General features: G+C 46.1%; 1 protein-coding gene across 5 annotated transcripts in view; it reads left to right on the top strand.

The window, feature by feature from the left end:
- LOC105478065 (CD99 antigen) overlaps positions 1–17,298 on the top strand; it is a 47,606-nt gene that overhangs the window by 11,569 nt on the left and 18,739 nt on the right. For all 5 annotated transcript variants that reach the window (XR_011618551.1, XR_003017222.2, XM_011735031.2 and 2 more), the window contains exons 2-7: positions 8,919–8,951; positions 12,118–12,165; positions 13,449–13,493; positions 14,142–14,201; positions 16,386–16,433; positions 17,143–17,193. Coding sequence is in view for 3 of the 5 variants with exons in the window: in XM_011735031.2 (XP_011733333.1) it covers positions 8,919–8,951; positions 12,118–12,165; positions 13,449–13,493; positions 14,142–14,201; positions 16,386–16,433; positions 17,143–17,193 (285 nt within the window). In the remaining 2 variants the exon portion in view is untranslated. The remainder of the gene's footprint in view (positions 1–8,918; positions 8,952–12,117; positions 12,166–13,448; positions 13,494–14,141; positions 14,202–16,385; positions 16,434–17,142; positions 17,194–17,298) is intronic.

Consider the following 17,298-nt stretch of genomic DNA (forward strand, 5'->3'; position numbering starts at 1 on the left):
GAGTCTCACTCTCTTGCCAGGCTGGAGTGCAGTGGCGTGATCTCGGCTCACTGCAACCTCCGCCTCCCGGGTTCAAGTGATTCCCCTGCCTCAGCCTCGCAAGTAGCTGGGATTACAGGCACGCGCCATCATGCCCGGCTAATTTTTTGTATTATAGTAGAGACGGGGTTTTACCATGTTGGCCAAGATGGGCTTTATCTCCTGACCTTGTCATCCACCCGCCCCAGCCTCCCAAAGTGCTGGGATTACAGGCCTGAGCCACTGCACCCGGCCTTTTCTAAATTTTTATTTATTTATTTTTTAACTTTCATTTTAGGTTCGGGGATACATGTGAAAGTTTGTAACTTAGGTAAACACATGTCATGAGGGTTTGTTGTACAGATTATTTCATCACTGTGGTATTTAGCCCAGGACCCAATAGTTACCTTTTATATTCCTCTCCTTATCCTTGGCGATTTTGTTCATGCACAGAACAGCAAAAAAATTGAACTTCTTTTTTCTTTCTTATTTTTTTTGAGATGGAGTCTCCCTCTGTAACCAAGGCTGGAGTGCAGTGGCATGATCTTGGTTCACTGCAACCTCTGCCTCCTGTGTTCAAGTGATTTTCCTGCCTCAGCCTCCCAAGTAGCTGGGATTACAGGCATGCACTACAATGCCTGGCTAATTTTTGTGTTTCTAGTAGAGACGGGGTTTCACCGTGTTGTCCAGGGTGGTCTTGAACTCCTGGCCTCAAGTGACCCACCCACCTTGGCTTCCTGAAGTGCTGGGATTACAGGCGTGAACCACCGCGCCCGGCCAGAATTGAGCTTCTCAGTAGCTCATGTTCTCAGTTGAGGTTCAGCAAAGCCAGACACTGCCTTCTCAGGCCAGCACATACTGTCAACAGGGTTCTTTTCAGGTCTGTTCGGTGTCCTGTGTTTTGTGTTTTCGTGCTTTTTGTCAGTGATTTTGCACTTTCAAATATCCCCAAATCAGTGCTGACATGCTACTTAGCGTCCCTAAGTACAGGAAAGTGGCACAGTCTCATGGGGAAAATACACATTTGATGAGCGTCATTTAGGCACGAGTTATAGTGAAGTTGGCTTCGAGATCAATATGAGTGACTCCACAATGTCTATTCACTACGTTGTCTTTAAACAGAAACCCACATAAAACGCACTTAGGTAGTGATTGGTTGATGACCTCTGGGAACGCAATCCTGTCTTTTCGTAGGAGCAATAGTTCACTATTCACTAATTCAGTGTTCACTGAGACTTTATAAAATGTAAACTACTTTGAATAACAAAGCTGTAGTCAACAAACTGAGCTGTTAAATGTGTGTGTGTGTGTGTGTTGGCCTTGCGTCATTTTACAGAGACACACAGGGCTCCGTGAACTGCTAATAGTTGGGACCGGTGGAAGGTTTATTTCGAGCAAGCCCCGAACTGCAGGGCAGAGACCACTTTGAAAGGAGACCAGCAGTCGGGGAGTGACTGGCATGAAGTTGGAAAAAGTGCTGAGGCTGCTAAGTCAGTTTCCGGTGTTTCCACGTTAGCGTTGGGGGGTAATGACTCAGTTTCCTGTAGGAATGGGATCTGGGCTAGCATCTGCCTGCGGAAGGGGTGACTGGGACAGAGAGCAGGGAACCCCGAGCAGCCCTGCCTTGCTGTCCTCTGAGCCCCAGAACTCCTGAAGGCAGGGTCCTTCAGCATCACCCTGGAGTTTGTTAAAGATGCAGGCTCATGAGCCTCACCGCACACCACAGAATGAAGATGTCTGGGGGTGAGACCTGGGGTTCCACATCTCCCCAGGTCCCTGGCAGGGTGATTCTGAGAACTGCCGGTGTGAGGTGTGCTCAGCCCAGCCCAAACATTCACACCATTCTTTGGCCTCTTGTGAAACTTGGCATAGCTCAGGGGACATTCCCAGAATTATGGCACAAGAACAAAAGAAAGTTTCCCACTTCTTACCAGACATATTGTAAAATTACAGAAAAGAGCTTGTTCCATCACGTCTACACCCTCGTGCTGTTGTCCCAGTTAGGATGAAGCCGAGATGATACCTTGTACGTTAGGCCACCCCAGACAAGGAAGCGTGTGCAGCTTAACCACCTGCATATAATGCATTTTAACCACCTGCATATCATTTTTTTTTCTTTTTTCTTTCTTTCTTTCTTTTTTTTTTTTTGAGACACAGTCTCATTCTGTCACCCAGGCTAGAGCACAGTGGTGCAATCTCGGCTCACCGCAACCCCCACCTGCCGAGTTCAAGAGATTCTCTTGTGCCTCAGCCTCCCAAGTAGCTGGGACTACAGGTGCATGCTACCACGCCCAGCTAATTTAGTAGACATGGGTTTTGCCATGTTGGCCAGGCTGGTCTCGAACCCCTGACCCCAATGATCTGCCTGCCTCGACCTCCCAAAGTGTTGGGATTATGGGAGTGAGCCACCACGCCCTGCCTATTTTTTTGAGGCAGGGTGTGTCTCTTTTGCCCAGGCTGCAGTGCCATGGTGCAGTCTCAGCTCCCTGCAATCTCAACCTCCCCCCCAGGCACAGGCCATCCTCCCACCTCAGCCTCCCAAGTAGCTGGGACCACGGGTGTGTACCACTTCACCTGTCTAATTTTTGCATTTTTTGTAGAGACGGAGTTTCATCATGTTGCCCAGGCTGCTATTGAACTCCTGGGCTCAAGCGATCCTCCCACCTTGGCCTCCCAAAGTGTTGGGATTATAGGTGTGAGCCACTGCACCCGGCCACCTATATATAATTTTCAAGCTAAGAAGACAGACGAGTTTATTGCTAGAAACACAAATCCCTTTCCTTTCCATAGTTCACCAGCAGAGAATGTTTCCAGGCACAGTGGCCACTGTCACCCACTGCGTTCATAGCTTTCCATGAGGGGAACAGATTGTGCTGGACTCAGCGGTTCAGTCGAAAGTGTAGGGTGTTCGGTGAACTTGGAGTTCCTTGCACTTGTCCATAATTCCTTGCACTTGTGTTTTCTGTACTCAGATATTCAGTCGCTGGCACACATCCTGGACCCAGCACTGGAGTGTTTCTGAGACTATGACACTCCAGTGTATTCCTGAAGCAATTTATCACACTATTAAGCTCTTTTCTGTAATTTTACAATATGTTTGGTAAGACCTCGGAGCTAGATTTTTTTAAATGATGTGTTAATTTCTTTTAATTGTATCTATTTATGCGGTTGCACTGGTGTCTTGATGTATGTATCCATGGTGAAATGGATTTAAATATGCATAACCTCACAGACTTCCCAGCACTTTTTTGTGTGGTGAGAACACTTAAGAATGGGCTCCTTTAGTCGTTTTCGAATATTCAAGCCATTGTTACTAATTGCAGTCGCCATGGTGTCTCTGAGCTTTCCTCAAGTTATTTCTCCTGTCTCATGGAGATTTTGTATCCTGTGACCAATCATCTCCCCTGTGTTAAATGATACATCTTGAAAAAGAGAACAATACTTCCAGAGCAATTTGGTTTTAAGCAACAGAAAAATAAGGGTGTTTGGACCATCTGAATAAAACGGTAAAATGAAATGTATCAGCTGCCTCCTGCTGTTCCCACACAGGAGGACTTCCGGTACTCGCTCCAATGTGGAGGCATTTTCTCTTGCACCGTTCTGAGCTTTCTTTGTACTGCAGTTATCTCTAGGTTGGGGACCCTTCCTGAGGCCCCTCAAACCTAGAATGAAAGTTTTTAGGGGCAGACCATGTGACTGGTTCCACCGACCTCCAAAAAAGTAAAAAAAAGAGCTGGGCACAGTGGCTCTCGCCTGTCATCCCAACACTTTGGGAGGCCGAGGCAGGCGGATCACGAGGTCAGGAGCCACCTTGGCTAACATGATGAACCCCGTCTCTACTAAAAATACAAAAAATTAGCCAGGCGCGGTAGCGGGCGCCTGTAGTCCCAGCTACTCGGGAGGCTGAGGCAGGAGAATGGCGTGAACCCAGGAGGTGGAGCTTGCAGTGAGTCGAGATCGCGCCACTGCACTCCAGCCTGGGTGACAGAGAGAGACTCCGTTTCAAAAAAAAAAAAAAAAGACTCAGCAATGAGTAAAGAGCACATATGTGCCCTCTGCACCTCCTCCCCCTCCTTTTCTACAATGTCCTGAAAGTTTGTGTTTAGAGGGCTTTGGAAAAGGGCGTGGAAAAGCAGCAGGAGCAGATGAGTACTGGAGTGGCCATCAGCAGGTGTGAGCACCCCGGGGTGATGGTGGGGCTGAGTGAATCGGACGTTTTCCAGCAGGCACACCCAGGCCAGTGGCGGGATCTTCATCCTCCCACCCTTAATGAAGATTAACAGTATTATTGAGAACGCTGCAGGCACACACACAGCACTGCATAAATGACATCCCTGGCTGCTGCTGTTACTATGTAGTGATTGTGTTATTCTTATGAAAATCTGAAAGTTATAAGAATCTTGGAACTGCCTAACTTTTATTTTTAACTAATTAATTTATTTATTTTGAGATGGAGTCTCACTCTGTCACTCAGGCTGGAGTGCAGTGGTGTGATCTCGGTTCACTGCACCCTCCACCTCCCGGGTTCAAGCATTTCTCCTCCCTCAGCCTCCCAAGTAACTGGGACTACGGGCGTGTGCCACCACGCCCAGATAACTTTTAATTTTATGTGAAACACCTGAATGGTGTGATGATGGGATTTATCCCAAGTGTCCGGGCGCAGTGGCTCACACCTGTAATCCCTGCACTTTGGGAGGCCAAGGCAAGCAGATCACTTGAGGCCAGGAGTTTGAGACCAGCCTGGCCTACATGGTGAAACCCCATCTCTATTAAAAACAGAAGAATTAGCTGGAAGTGGTGGCACATGCCCGTAATCCCAGCTACTTGGGAGGCTGAGGAAGGAGAATCACTTGAACCCAGGAGGTGGAAGTTGCAGTGAGTTGAGATCGTGCCACTGCACTCCAGCCTGGGCAACAGAGCAAGATTCTGCCTCAAAAAAAAAAAAAAAAGAAAGAAAAAGAAAAAAGAGAACCCAGGTACCGGCTCTCCTCCCGAGTTTGCCACGGTTGAGCGCATGCCTACATAGTGCAAGCCCTGGTCACATTTCAGAGGAACACACACCCCATGTGGCCTCAGGGACTTCACTCTAGGTTCATCCTGTTTTTCGAGTTGCCTGGCTGATGTGAAAAAGAAAACACGGTTTGAATCAGTAGAAAGTGTCTTGTCAGACTGACTCATGCCATCTGTGGTCCGTTCTGCCTTGTCCTGATGAGTCATTGCCCTGTCCCCAAAACATCTGGAGCTTTGAGAGGGCCGGGTGGAAACCGCAGTGGCAGTAGGGGGTTCTGCCGAGGGTGTGGTCTCTTTGCAATTTTGCAGAGAAGCTGAACACCGTGAACATTCAACATGGGCACCTGAGTTCTCCACCAGGCTCCTTCTCTAAGGGCATGGTTGCAGCTCCTGCTGGGTGGGTTTTGATGGTGTTTTCTTCACATTTGCAGCCCCGGAGGTCGTTTTCGGGAGCAAAAAAGAAAGTGGGGGTGTCTGCTGTGAGCCCACAATTTCCTGCCTACCACCTGAAAGCTCAGGGAATGTGATGAATTGGGAGATGAGTCCTAGGAAATAAAGAGACCAGTGGACTGAGTTAGGAGACGACAGCTTCATTTACAGAGGTTCCTTTACTGCCTCATGATCATTGATTGGGTTTGCTTCCCCATGAGACTTCAAGCCAGTAGCATGTGCATTTGTATACACCTGGGGGACTGCATCCCTCACACACCTGGGAGACTGCGTCCCTCACACACCTGGGGGACTGCCTCCCTCACACACCTGGGAGACTGCGTCCCTCACACACCTGGGGGACTGCATCCCTCACACACCTGGGGGACTGCGTCCCTCACACACCTGGGAGACTGCGTCCCTCACACACCTGGAAAATTAGCCTCAGAGGTGTCTGCAGTACCAGATTTTACCAGGGAGTGAACGCTTGATCATGGGTGATTCAGAGGGCCCACCTTTGTATGAAATCAAGAGCTGGTCACCCCCCTTTCCTCCCTACTCTCTGTGGGGTGGTGTTTGGGAAGCTGTCTTAAGTGTTAGTCACCCAAGGAGAAAATGGTGAGGGTGGGACTCTGTGTCCCACACCTACACATGCACACACAAACCCACAAATGCACACACCTACACATGCGCACACACAAAGCCTGGCCAACATGGTGAAACCCTGTCTCTACAAAAAATACAAAAAATTAGCTGGGTGTGGTGGCGGGTACCTGTAATCCCAGCTACTCAGGAGGCTGAGGCAGGAGAATTGCTTGAACCCGGGAGGCAGAGGTTGCAGTGAGCCAAGATTGCACCATTGCACTCCAGCTTAGGCAACAGAGTGAGACTCTGTCTCAAAAAAAAAAAAAAAAAAAAAAGGAAGTCCTGACATTTGCACCAACATGGATGGAACTGGAGGACATGATGTTAAGTGCAGTAAGCTGGGCACAGAAAGACAAATACCGTCTGACCCAAACACACTTACGTGGAATCTAAAAACATTGAACTCACAGAAGCAGAGTGGAATGGCGTGACCAAGGGCTTGGGAGTGAGGGGTGAGGGAAGCAGGGAAATGATGGGTAAAGGGTACAACATTTCCGTCAGATAGGAAGGGATAAGTTCAGGGGTCTTCTGTACTCAGGGTGACTGTGGTTAGCAAGAATGCATTGCACGCTTGAAAATGCCTAAGACAGTAGCTTTGAACTGTGTGCACCACAAATAAATACGTGAGGTAAGATGTAAATAAAGAAAAAGTAATACAACTTCAAAAAATACAGTTATAGATTTCTATGGAAACGTATGAACATGAATGCATATATATATGCGTGTGTGTGTACATGCCTTATGGTTTATTCCAGATCAGTAGGATCCTCCCTTGCTACTGTCTAAAGATCTGCCGCATGCTGCAGGAGGAGCTGTAATTGCATTTGTTATGTCTGGCAAACGTCCTGTTGTAGAAAAAGGCATTTCAGGACTCTGAGGTTGTGGAAACAACTCCACTCTGGTTGCTGGCATGGGGCCCACAGAGCTGTTCTGAGGATTTAGTCTACTTTCTACTTACTGTTGACACACACAGAAACACACCAGCAGCCATGAGTACACACACACAGACATACAAGCAGACATAGACACACCTACCTGTATGTACATACTCAATACACGCCTTCACACTATGCACACCTACCCATACGCACACGTGCACACAACTACATGTGTGCACACAGCACGTGCATACATGCACCTACGCATATGCACACATGGAAACACACCACACTACACACGCACACACAAACCCACAAATGCACACACCTACACATGCACGCACAAACCCACAAATGCACACACCTACACACGCACACACAAACCCACAAATGCACACACCTACACACGCACGCACAAACCCACAAATGCACACACCTACACACGCATGCACAAACCCACAAATGCACACACCTACACATGCACGCACAAACCCACAAATGCACACACCTACACACGCGCACACAAGCGCACCTACACATACACACATTGACACATGCACACACACATGCATGCAACTGCACACATGCACATGAAAAACATACACACTACATCTGCCTGCACATACACACACAAACCCACATATACATGCACCTACACATATGCATACATAACACCTACACATTTGCACACAGAACCCACACATACATGCAACTATCCATAGGCACACAGAAGCAGCTACACACTACGCACACCTGCATATGCACACACAAACCTACACGAACATGCACTGACACATATGCACACAGAAAACACTGACACACTGCGTACACACACACACAGGCACAAACCCACAAAATGCACCTCCACAGTTACACAAAACACGCCCACACATATGCACATATGCAAACCCACTCATACATGCACTTGTATATATGCACACACAACACATACATACACATATACACGCAGAGAACCCACCTACACACCCCATGCATGCACACAAAACCCACAAATACATACATTTGCACTGCAAATGCCCAAATATACATGCACACGCACACACACAGCCCTGTGACATATGCATGCACTCTTCATTTATACACACAGGAGCATGGCCCGGTCACTTGCACCTGCTGTGGAACTGGACACATTTCTGTTGTTCACAGGGCTCCCGCGGGTTGTTCTTGGACCCCTCAGCACCCACTGCAGGTGCTTCCTGACGGTTGAGAGGTGTTGCACCCCTTTGGTGCTGAGGAATGGAGACGCTGGATGTTGACGATTATCCTAACTCTTCCTCCAGTTAACCAAATAGTCCAAGTCGACTTTTCCAAATTTTCCTGAATTTGGCTTTTCTTCAGTGCGCCAGAGATGGCCACGTTGAACTAGCATTGAAATTCTTGTAATTAAAAACTGTAGAAACAGGATAGCCTATCAATAATTGAGCGTGACAGTTTCCTTATTCTGTGAGATTCCATGAGATTTTTTTTTTTTTTAATGCATAATGCATGTGTCTTTCTGGGTTGTTGAATGTTTCCGCTATATTTTGGTTTGTAATTACAGGACAGTTGCCAATAAAAAATGGAGAATTTTGTTCCCCATGTTCTTTTCAGTACATATTCAAAATTGTTACTCCTTTGTTTCAAAGGAACTGCCTTTTAAGAATAATACACAAAATGATCACGTTTTCCCACTATTTTAATTTCTACTAAGCTCGAAGGTCATTGTTTCTTTAAAACCTAGGCTAACATATTCTTACTTTTAGGAATGAAAGTGAACATTTAGAATGAAAAGAGAAATCACAGCACCTTGTAAATTTTTTTAAGTTGCCGTTTTAAATGTCACAAAAGTCAAAATCACCTACCATTTTTTATCTCTATAATTTTCAAATTTATTTTTATTTTTCTTGTTTGTAAGTTGACTCTTTTTTTCCCTCTTAGATGATGGTTTCGATTTATCTGATGCCCTTCCTGGTGAGTAACAACATCAATTTTTAAAATCCTGTCAATATTTTATGTTAACATAGTAAATACAGGCATATCCTAGACATTTCCGGCTCGGTTCTAGAACACCGCAGTACTGGGAGTCATAGCAATTTTTGGCTTCCCAGTACATATAAGTGTTATATTTACTCTTGACTGTAGTCTGTTAAGTATGCAATAGCATTACTTCTAAAAACAGTTTACTCTAATTGAAAATAACTTATTGCTAAACAATGCAGATACAGAGACAGGAAGTGGGGCATGTGCTGTTGGAAAAAATGATGCCGAGAGTCTGGCTTGGCGCAGAGTTGCTGCAGACCTTCTGTTTGTAAAACACATAGTATTTGCAAAGCACCTTAAGACAAAGTGCAGTGAAGGAGGTCTGCCTGTGTGTGGCCACCTGCCTTATTATAAAAACTAGATTCATAGATGACAAGGAAAAGCAAGATGCCCTCGTTAAGATAAACGAACCACCCTGGTGGAATAATTCACACTCCTGTGATGGTCGAAGGCCGAGCGAAAACTTGCCAGGTGCTTGGGGAAGGGGCTAGAGGAGGTGAGCAAATGGAGGTCCCCCTGGAGAGAGGGGCGTCCAGTCCTGGCATCCTCCCTCTCAAAATTGGCACCCACTCGCTCCATGGGGCCACTCCTTCCTTTTTCTGCAGCTCTTCCTGTCTCCTGCTCCTCACCCAGAGCCCTCGGTGAAGGGCATGGGAAAAGGAATTGAAGGAATCCGTCTTATCACTCTATCTGCTTCTGGGTCTTGTCATCCCTTTGTATTTGTTTTCTGGGGCTGCCATAAAAAGGTACCACCAACTGGGGGCTTAAACCACAGGGATTTACCATCTTCCAGACCTGGACAACGGAAGTCTGAGATCAAGGTGTAGACAGACCCATGCTCCCTCTAGGGAGCTCTAGGGGAGGGTCCTTCCTGCCTTTCCCAGCTCCTGGGGACTCCAGGTGTCCCTGGGCTTGTGGCCGCATCACTCCAGTCTCTGCCTCCTTCTCCATGGGGCCTCCTCCTCTGTGTCTCTGTCTCCTTTTCTTTCTTTTACAAGGACACTTGTGATTGGGTTTAGGGCCACCATACTCCAGGATAACCTCATCTCAAGATCCTTCTCAAGCACATCTGCAAAGACCCTATTTCCAAATAAAGTCTCAATACCAGGTTCTAGGCTTAGGATGTAGATATGTCTTTTGGGGGAACCACTGCTCAATCCACTGCAGTTATATCCAGTTCTTTTTGGTGGCTCTAGGGGAGGATCCTTCCTGCCTCTCCCAGCTTTTGAGGGCTCCAGGTGTCCCTGTGCTTGTGGCCGCATCACTCTAGGCTCTGCCTTTGTCTACACTGGTCTCTTCCCTGTGTCTCCATGTATCCAAATTTCCTTCTTATAAGGGCACCAGTCATTAGGATCTATCCTAATCTGTTCTAACTTCATCTTAAGTAATTACAACTGCAAAGACCCTGTTTCCAAATAAGAGCACCTATTGAGGTTTGGGGTGGATGTGGATTTTGGAGGAATGCTCTTCAACCCAGGACAGCCCTCTTCACTTTTTTTTGTTTGTTTGTTTTTGAGATGGAGTCTCTCTCTCTCGCCCAGGCTAGAGCGCAGTGGCGCGATCTTGGCTCACTGCAACCTCTACCTCCCAGGTTCAAGTGATTCTCCTACCTCCACCTCCTAAGTAGCTAGGATTATAGGCATGCACCACCATGCCTGGCTAGTTTTTGTATTTTCAGTAGAGATGGGGTTTCACCACGTTGGTCAGGCTGGTCTCGAACTCCTGACCTCGTAATCTGCCCACCTTTGCCTCCCAAAGTGCTGGGATTACAGGCATGAGCCACTGAGCCTGGCCACCCTCTTCACTTTTTTATGTTTTACTTTTTTTTTTTTTTTTTTTTTTGAGACACTGTCTCACTGTGTTGCTCAGGTTGGAGTGCAGTGTTGGGATCTTGGCTCACGGCAGCCTTGACCGTCTGGGCTCAAGCAGTTCTCCCACCTCAGCCTCCTGAGTAGCTGGGACTACAGGCATGTGCCACCTCACCTGGTACAGTAAGCAATACGGGGTCTCACTGCGTTGCTCAGGTTGGAGTGCCGTGGTGGGATCTTGGCTCACTGCAGCCTTGACCACGTGAGCTCAAGCAGTCCTCGCACCTCAGCCTCCCAAAGTGCTGAGGTGTGAGAGGATTGCAGACGCGAGCCACTGCACGTGGCCAGCTTTTAATTTTATGTCCTGTGGTGCAATGCCGATGGTTTGAGAGAAACAGTGCTAATGGGGATCATCTCTTTCCTGATCACCTACCCCTTCTTAGCCCTTGGGAACAGGTGTTCACTGCAGTGGGAGGTGCCCTTAGTCTTAAAACCTCCACCTGATTTGCCTGAGACTTCCATTCCCAGAGGGGGCAGCCTAGGCAGAGGCCTGACGGAGCCAAAAGTGTGTTTCATATGAGAAATGTGAACAGCCTTTCAGCCATCAATCCGGTGTCTCCTTCTCATGCATAGATCTTGGGCTCTGAAAGGGCAGTTTTTCTCCTAACTTTGCCATTCTCCTGCCTTCCTGGCTTACATCTCGGTCACAGTCCCATTTAATGTCAAGAAGTGGAAAAGGGCTGGGCGCGCGGTGGCTCACGCCTGTCATCCCAGCACTTTGGGAGGCTGAGGTGGGTGGATCACCTGAGGTCAGGAGTTCGAGACCAGCCTGGCCAAAATGGTGAAACCCCATCTCTAGTAAAAATACAAAAAATTAGCCGAAAGTGATGGCATGCGCCTGTAAACCCAGCTACTCGGGAGGCTGAGGCGGGAGAATTGCTTGAACCCAGGAGGCAGAGGTTGCGGTGAGTGGAGACCATACCATTGCACTCCAGCCTGGGTGACAGAGCAAGACTTGGTATCAAAAAAAAAAAAAAAAAAAAAAAAAAAAAGTGGAGAAGGGGCCCCTGGTCTCTGTGGAGACCATGGCTGGTAGCAGCCTCTGTGCCTGTCTTCTGGGCTCAAGAGTCATCCTGTGAAGCTCAGCGCACTTGGGCTGGAGAGGAAAAACAATGCTAAAAACATTCTCCAGCTGTTTCCAAGAAAATGAAACAGCCTTCACCACAAAAGAGTTGACACTTGTTTTCCCAGCCGCAACTTTGACTGACTAAAATGTCTTCTCTCTTTAGACAAAGAAGGCAAGAAACCCACTGCAACCCCCAAGAAGCCCAGTGCTGGTGAGAAGGACTTGTTCCTAGTATGCAAAGAAAAAGAACAAATCATTTTCTGTCACAGCAGGACGGGACTTAGGCAACTAGAAAGAAGAGAGAAGTGATTGGAGTGCTCCGGGCGGAGTCTGGTTCATGCTGGAATTGTGTTAAGATGTGGACATTGCATCTGGTGATTCCAGGAGAGAATGGTTGCTGATGTGAAATGTTTTGGGGTCATTGGGACAATATCTCCGGGTGCTTTTATTCTAAGGATCTGAGTTACTCTGTCTTTAGATTTTCTTCTCCCTTTTTTTTTCCAGCTCATTTTTTGTATTTTTACAAAATACAAAAGGCAGAAACAAAAGTCAGAAACAAGGGCCACATGATGGAATTGCCCAAGGGTCAACCCCACTGGTGGATAAACAGAGTAAAAATGATGCCCAAACTTACGGCATCACTGTCTTGTCTTAGCACTTCTGAGTTTTCTAATATAAAACACGAATAGCTCCACTTCATTATTGGACTTCCTGTCTAGAGTGTCAGCTCATGAGCAAAGGGACCCGTGTCCCCAGATCCTTGAACTATGCAGTCGTGCAGACAGCACCCAATGAGTAGGTGTTGAACGTCTGGATTTGTACTATTACAGTCTCCTTGAGGAAGGGACTGGAAATTCCCATACGTGACTCAGGATGGCTCAGTACGTGCTGTTGGGTGGATGCCAGCAACCATTCCTCCATCTTAGTTGGGTATTCAAAATCATTCTTCCTACTAGAAGACAAGATCTGAGGCCATGGTGAATTGTCACGTCCATTGCAGAGCACATGTGGGTTGCCAGAGCCGCATTTTAGACACCCTCTAGCCTAAATCTAATCACAGTCATCTGTCCTCTTCTCTTGGGGTCTGCCTTTCAAAAGTTGTTAGGGACCTGGGAGGAGAGGGTGATGGGATGGGGAGTCAACAGGAGAAAATCATGTGCAGGCGGAATTGGAATTTCACCTTGGTCCAGGCAACACAATTCATTTATAAATTACTTTATTTCTGTCTCTCTCTCCCCTGCCCCTCCTCTGAGAGCTTCTCTCCTAGCTCTTTGTCTCTCTGTGTCTCTTTTTGTTTTTTACTCTTTTAGTCTGAGAGAATAGTGATGTAAAAATGGTCAGGAATTCACTTTTTCTAATGAGATCCTGGTCAAGCTGATATTCAGAAAAGTATTCAGGCATGTGGGGCTGTGGTGGTTTTTCGATCTGTTCATGATCATTCCTTCCTCGTTTCTCTCTGAAATTTGGTATTAACTGCTTTTTTCCCTCTTTTAGGGGATGACTTTGACTTAGGAGATGCTGTTGTTGATGGAGGAAATGGTGAGTATTATCCTTTAATCTCTTCTGCTGCTGGCCTGCTTATTATCACCCAATTATGATCATTTCAGAGAGAATTCTCCCATTTAAATTATAAAGGGAGCCAGCTTTCACAGTGGAAACCTAGGGAATAGGTATGTTGGTTTGTTCTTGCTGTTGTCGTTGGGTTTTTCTTTACAACCAGTACATGTGCTTTTATTTTAAAACTGTTACAGCCTTTGGAAGGACATGAGACACATGTGCCTACCCTGGCCAGGGCTGGCCTCACGAGCATGTGACCTGTGCAGTGGCACGGGACCCCATGGCATGTTGGTTTGACATGGGCACCATACTGGTTTACTGTTCTGGTGCCGCCGTCTTGGAATACTTAACAGAATTTGAAAAATGGGTCCCACCTTTTTATTTTGGCCCCAGAAATTCTGCAGCTGGTGTGGATACCCGCTTTAATTTTTATTGAACATACTTGAAATTAAGAACTGTGGCTCAAAGTTGATGGGAGGAAATTGGCAGGAGACTGTGTGTATGGGTATCCCCACCAGGACAAAGGCCAAGGTCCAGTTTCTGCTGAGGGAACCGTCTGTATGTAAACTGATGTTTCATTTTCTTTACCGCAAGGCACTTATCATTGCAACTCTCATCTTTCACAAACAGACGACCCACCACCAACCAAGCCGAAGCCAAATCCAAACCCCAACCAGGCTGGTTCCTCTGGTAAGAGTCTCTGACCCCGTGAGCTGTCTCCATGTGGTTCAGAATTCAGTGATATTTATGTCAGCTGAGACGAGGTGATTTCAGATGAGTGTGTGCTTACTGTTGACTGCCTGTGCAGTGTAATGCCCGTGTTCATGTAGTGGAAAATGTACCTTTCAAAAATAGATATTCAGCTTGGATTTTATTTTTAATTTGCTTTTTTTTTTTTTTGAGACAGAGTCTCGCTCTGTCACCCAGGCTGGAGTGCAGTGGTGCCATCTTGGCTCACTGCAACCTCCACCTACTGGGTTCAAGTGATTCTCCTGCATCAGCCTCCTGAGTAGCTGGAATTACAGGCACACACTGCCATGCCCAGCTAATTTTTGTATGTTTAGTAGAGTCAGGGTTTTGCTGTGTTGGCCAGGCTGGTCTCGAACTCCTGACCTCAAGTGATCCGCCCACCTTGGCTTCCCGAAAGTGCTGGGATTACAGATATGAGCCACTGTGCCTGGCCTAGTTTGCTACTTTTACTTCCAAGTTCCATCTTATGGAACTTCTAAAAAATTGAATACAAGAATTTAAATATAGACTTAATAAAGAGAAAAGTATTGGCATACACATTCCTTATGGAGAAGCTAGTGTGTTTTAAATCTTTTTGCCCTTAAATATTTAAGAAAAAAGTATTTTCTGACATATTACAGCATTTTCAGTGTAATTTGAATAGCACCAGTTTTTTTTTTAGCTGAATGATTGTTGAAAGTTTATATGCTTAGAGTTTTTTTGTTTACATATTTAATTTTTAACACAGAAATATATTAATGATGTCCACATCTTGTTGACATTTTGATGGCAATTAGTGCTAGTATTTTATGTATCTTTTTTTTTTTTTTTGAGACAGGGTCTCACTGTGTTGTCCAGGCTAGAGTACAGTGGTGTGATCATATTAAACATAGGAGCATACCACAGCCTCCAACTCCTGGGCTAGAGAGATCCCCCTGCCTCAGTCTTTCAAGAAGCTGGGGCTACAGGCACACAGCACCGTGACCAGTTAGTTTTGTCATTTTTTGTAGACATGGGGTCTCAGTATGTTGCCCAGGCTGGTCTGAAACTCCTGGCCTCAAGCAATCCTCTTGCCTCAGCGTCCCAAATCTCTTGAGATTATGGGCACGAGCCACCTCACCCAGCCTATATATTAATCTAAATGAAATAAATTTTAAGCAAAGTTCCAAGTCTTTTGTTTATACTGCATTGTAACATTACTTTTTGCTTACTGATATTCCATGAACATTTTTTCATGTCACATAATCATTTCTATCGTATGACTTTTACCGATAATCATGTACTATTACATACTACATATATAATTATATACTTCCTTGAATTCTGAAAATGTTGTGTTTCTTCTGGCATTTTAGAATTATGAATTAACAAAGCAAATCTGAGTCAACTCCATGCACTATTTTTATTCCTTCGAGGAAATTTCTAGCATTCAAGTTGTTTAGATCAATGTGTATGAGTACTTGTATAGCTTTTGACCTGGTTTTTAATTTGCTGCAGAATTTTAGCAATTTATTTTGATGCCAGGGGTGTGTGCAAATGTCCCTGTCTTCACACCATCTCCAATATTAGTTATCACCTGGGAAACCTTTGCAAATAGTGTGAAATATTCCGTCAACTTTCTCCTGGTTTCATGACTTTACTTCTAAAATTAAAAAAAAAAACAACCTGCATCCATTGGCCGTGGGTACTTCTTATTTTGTGTATTGTATGCTTTGCCTTTTATTCTTATATTCTGATATGACATTATTGATTTATAAACCTTCTTCATTTATTTACAGACATTAAATATTGCCAGCATGCAATATTATGCTCACGTTTTTCCACTTTATTTATGATTTTTTGTTTTGTTTTGTTTTGAGACTGAGTTTAGCTCTTGTTGCCCAGGCTGGAGTGCAGTGGTGCCATCTTGGCTCACTGCAACCTCCACCTCCAGGGTTCAAGTGATTCTCCTGCCTCATCCTCCCAAGTAGCTGGGATTACATGTGCCTGTCACCACACCCAGCTAATTTTTATATTCTTAGTAGAGATGGGGTTTCACTATGTTGATGAACAGGCTGGTTTTCCTGAGTTTTTCCTTTATTCTAAGACATGAAGACCCTTGGAGGAGTTCCAGGTTGACAGATGATGCTGTATTTTCTTTCCTAGGTAGCTTCTCAGATGCTGACCTTGCGGATGGCGTTTCAGGTGGAGAAGGTACAGTTACCTTGTTTTCTGTCTCTTTTCTCTCTCCATCCCATGATGCCCACCTGCTCTGCAGAATCACTACAGGGTCTAAACTCTCAGCCGTCTGTGAACTCACAGTGAAATGTTCAGTCATTTCTGTGGGAACTGCCCGTTTGCTGAGGCTTCAAGGTTGTGGGAAGTAAAGGCTGCCCCATAGAGGATTGGTCCTGGGGGAAGAGTTCAGGGCCCAGGCAGCTGTCCCACTTTTCTGAGGGACAGGGCCTGTCGAATGGGCCCTTCTCACCACCTCCTCACCCATCCATTCACCTGTGTATTCTTTCGAATAGCTAGTGTTGTTTCAGCTTCGTTTTATTGGGCTGTTTTCTGTAATTTAAGGAACGTGAATATTAAAGCCCTAAGAATAAAGAGAGAATGCCTGGGAGTACAGGTTCTCAGAGTACCCCTGGAGTGTAACAGGCAGCACCCCAGCTCTGTAGCTGGGTAACATGCACCCCCACAGAGTGTAACAGGCAGCACCCCAGCTCTGTAGCTGTGTAACATGCACCCCCACAGTGTAATAGGCAGAGGCAGGACTCCAGCTCTGTAGCTGGGTAACATGTATCCCCGTAGAGTGTAAGAAACAGGACCCCAGCCTCTTCACGGTCCTGGCTGTGAATTTTTCCTTGATCCCGAATCTTCCAGATGCAGATTGTCAGCAGATGTTGCTTTTGTGTTGCAGGAAAAGGAGGCAGTGATGGTGGAGGAAGCCACAGGAAAGAAGGGGAGGAGGGTAGGTGCACCTGGCTTCTGCCATATTTCTTCTTGTCTCTCCCATGTGGTGGTGAGAAGGGGAAGCAGAATGTCTGAGAGCTGGCGGACTACACTGGCATCGGCC

Source organism: Macaca nemestrina, chromosome Y (assembly GCF_043159975.1).
Source record: "Macaca nemestrina isolate mMacNem1 chromosome Y, mMacNem.hap1, whole genome shotgun sequence".
Classification (NCBI taxonomy): Eukaryota; Metazoa; Chordata; class Mammalia; order Primates; family Cercopithecidae; genus Macaca; species Macaca nemestrina.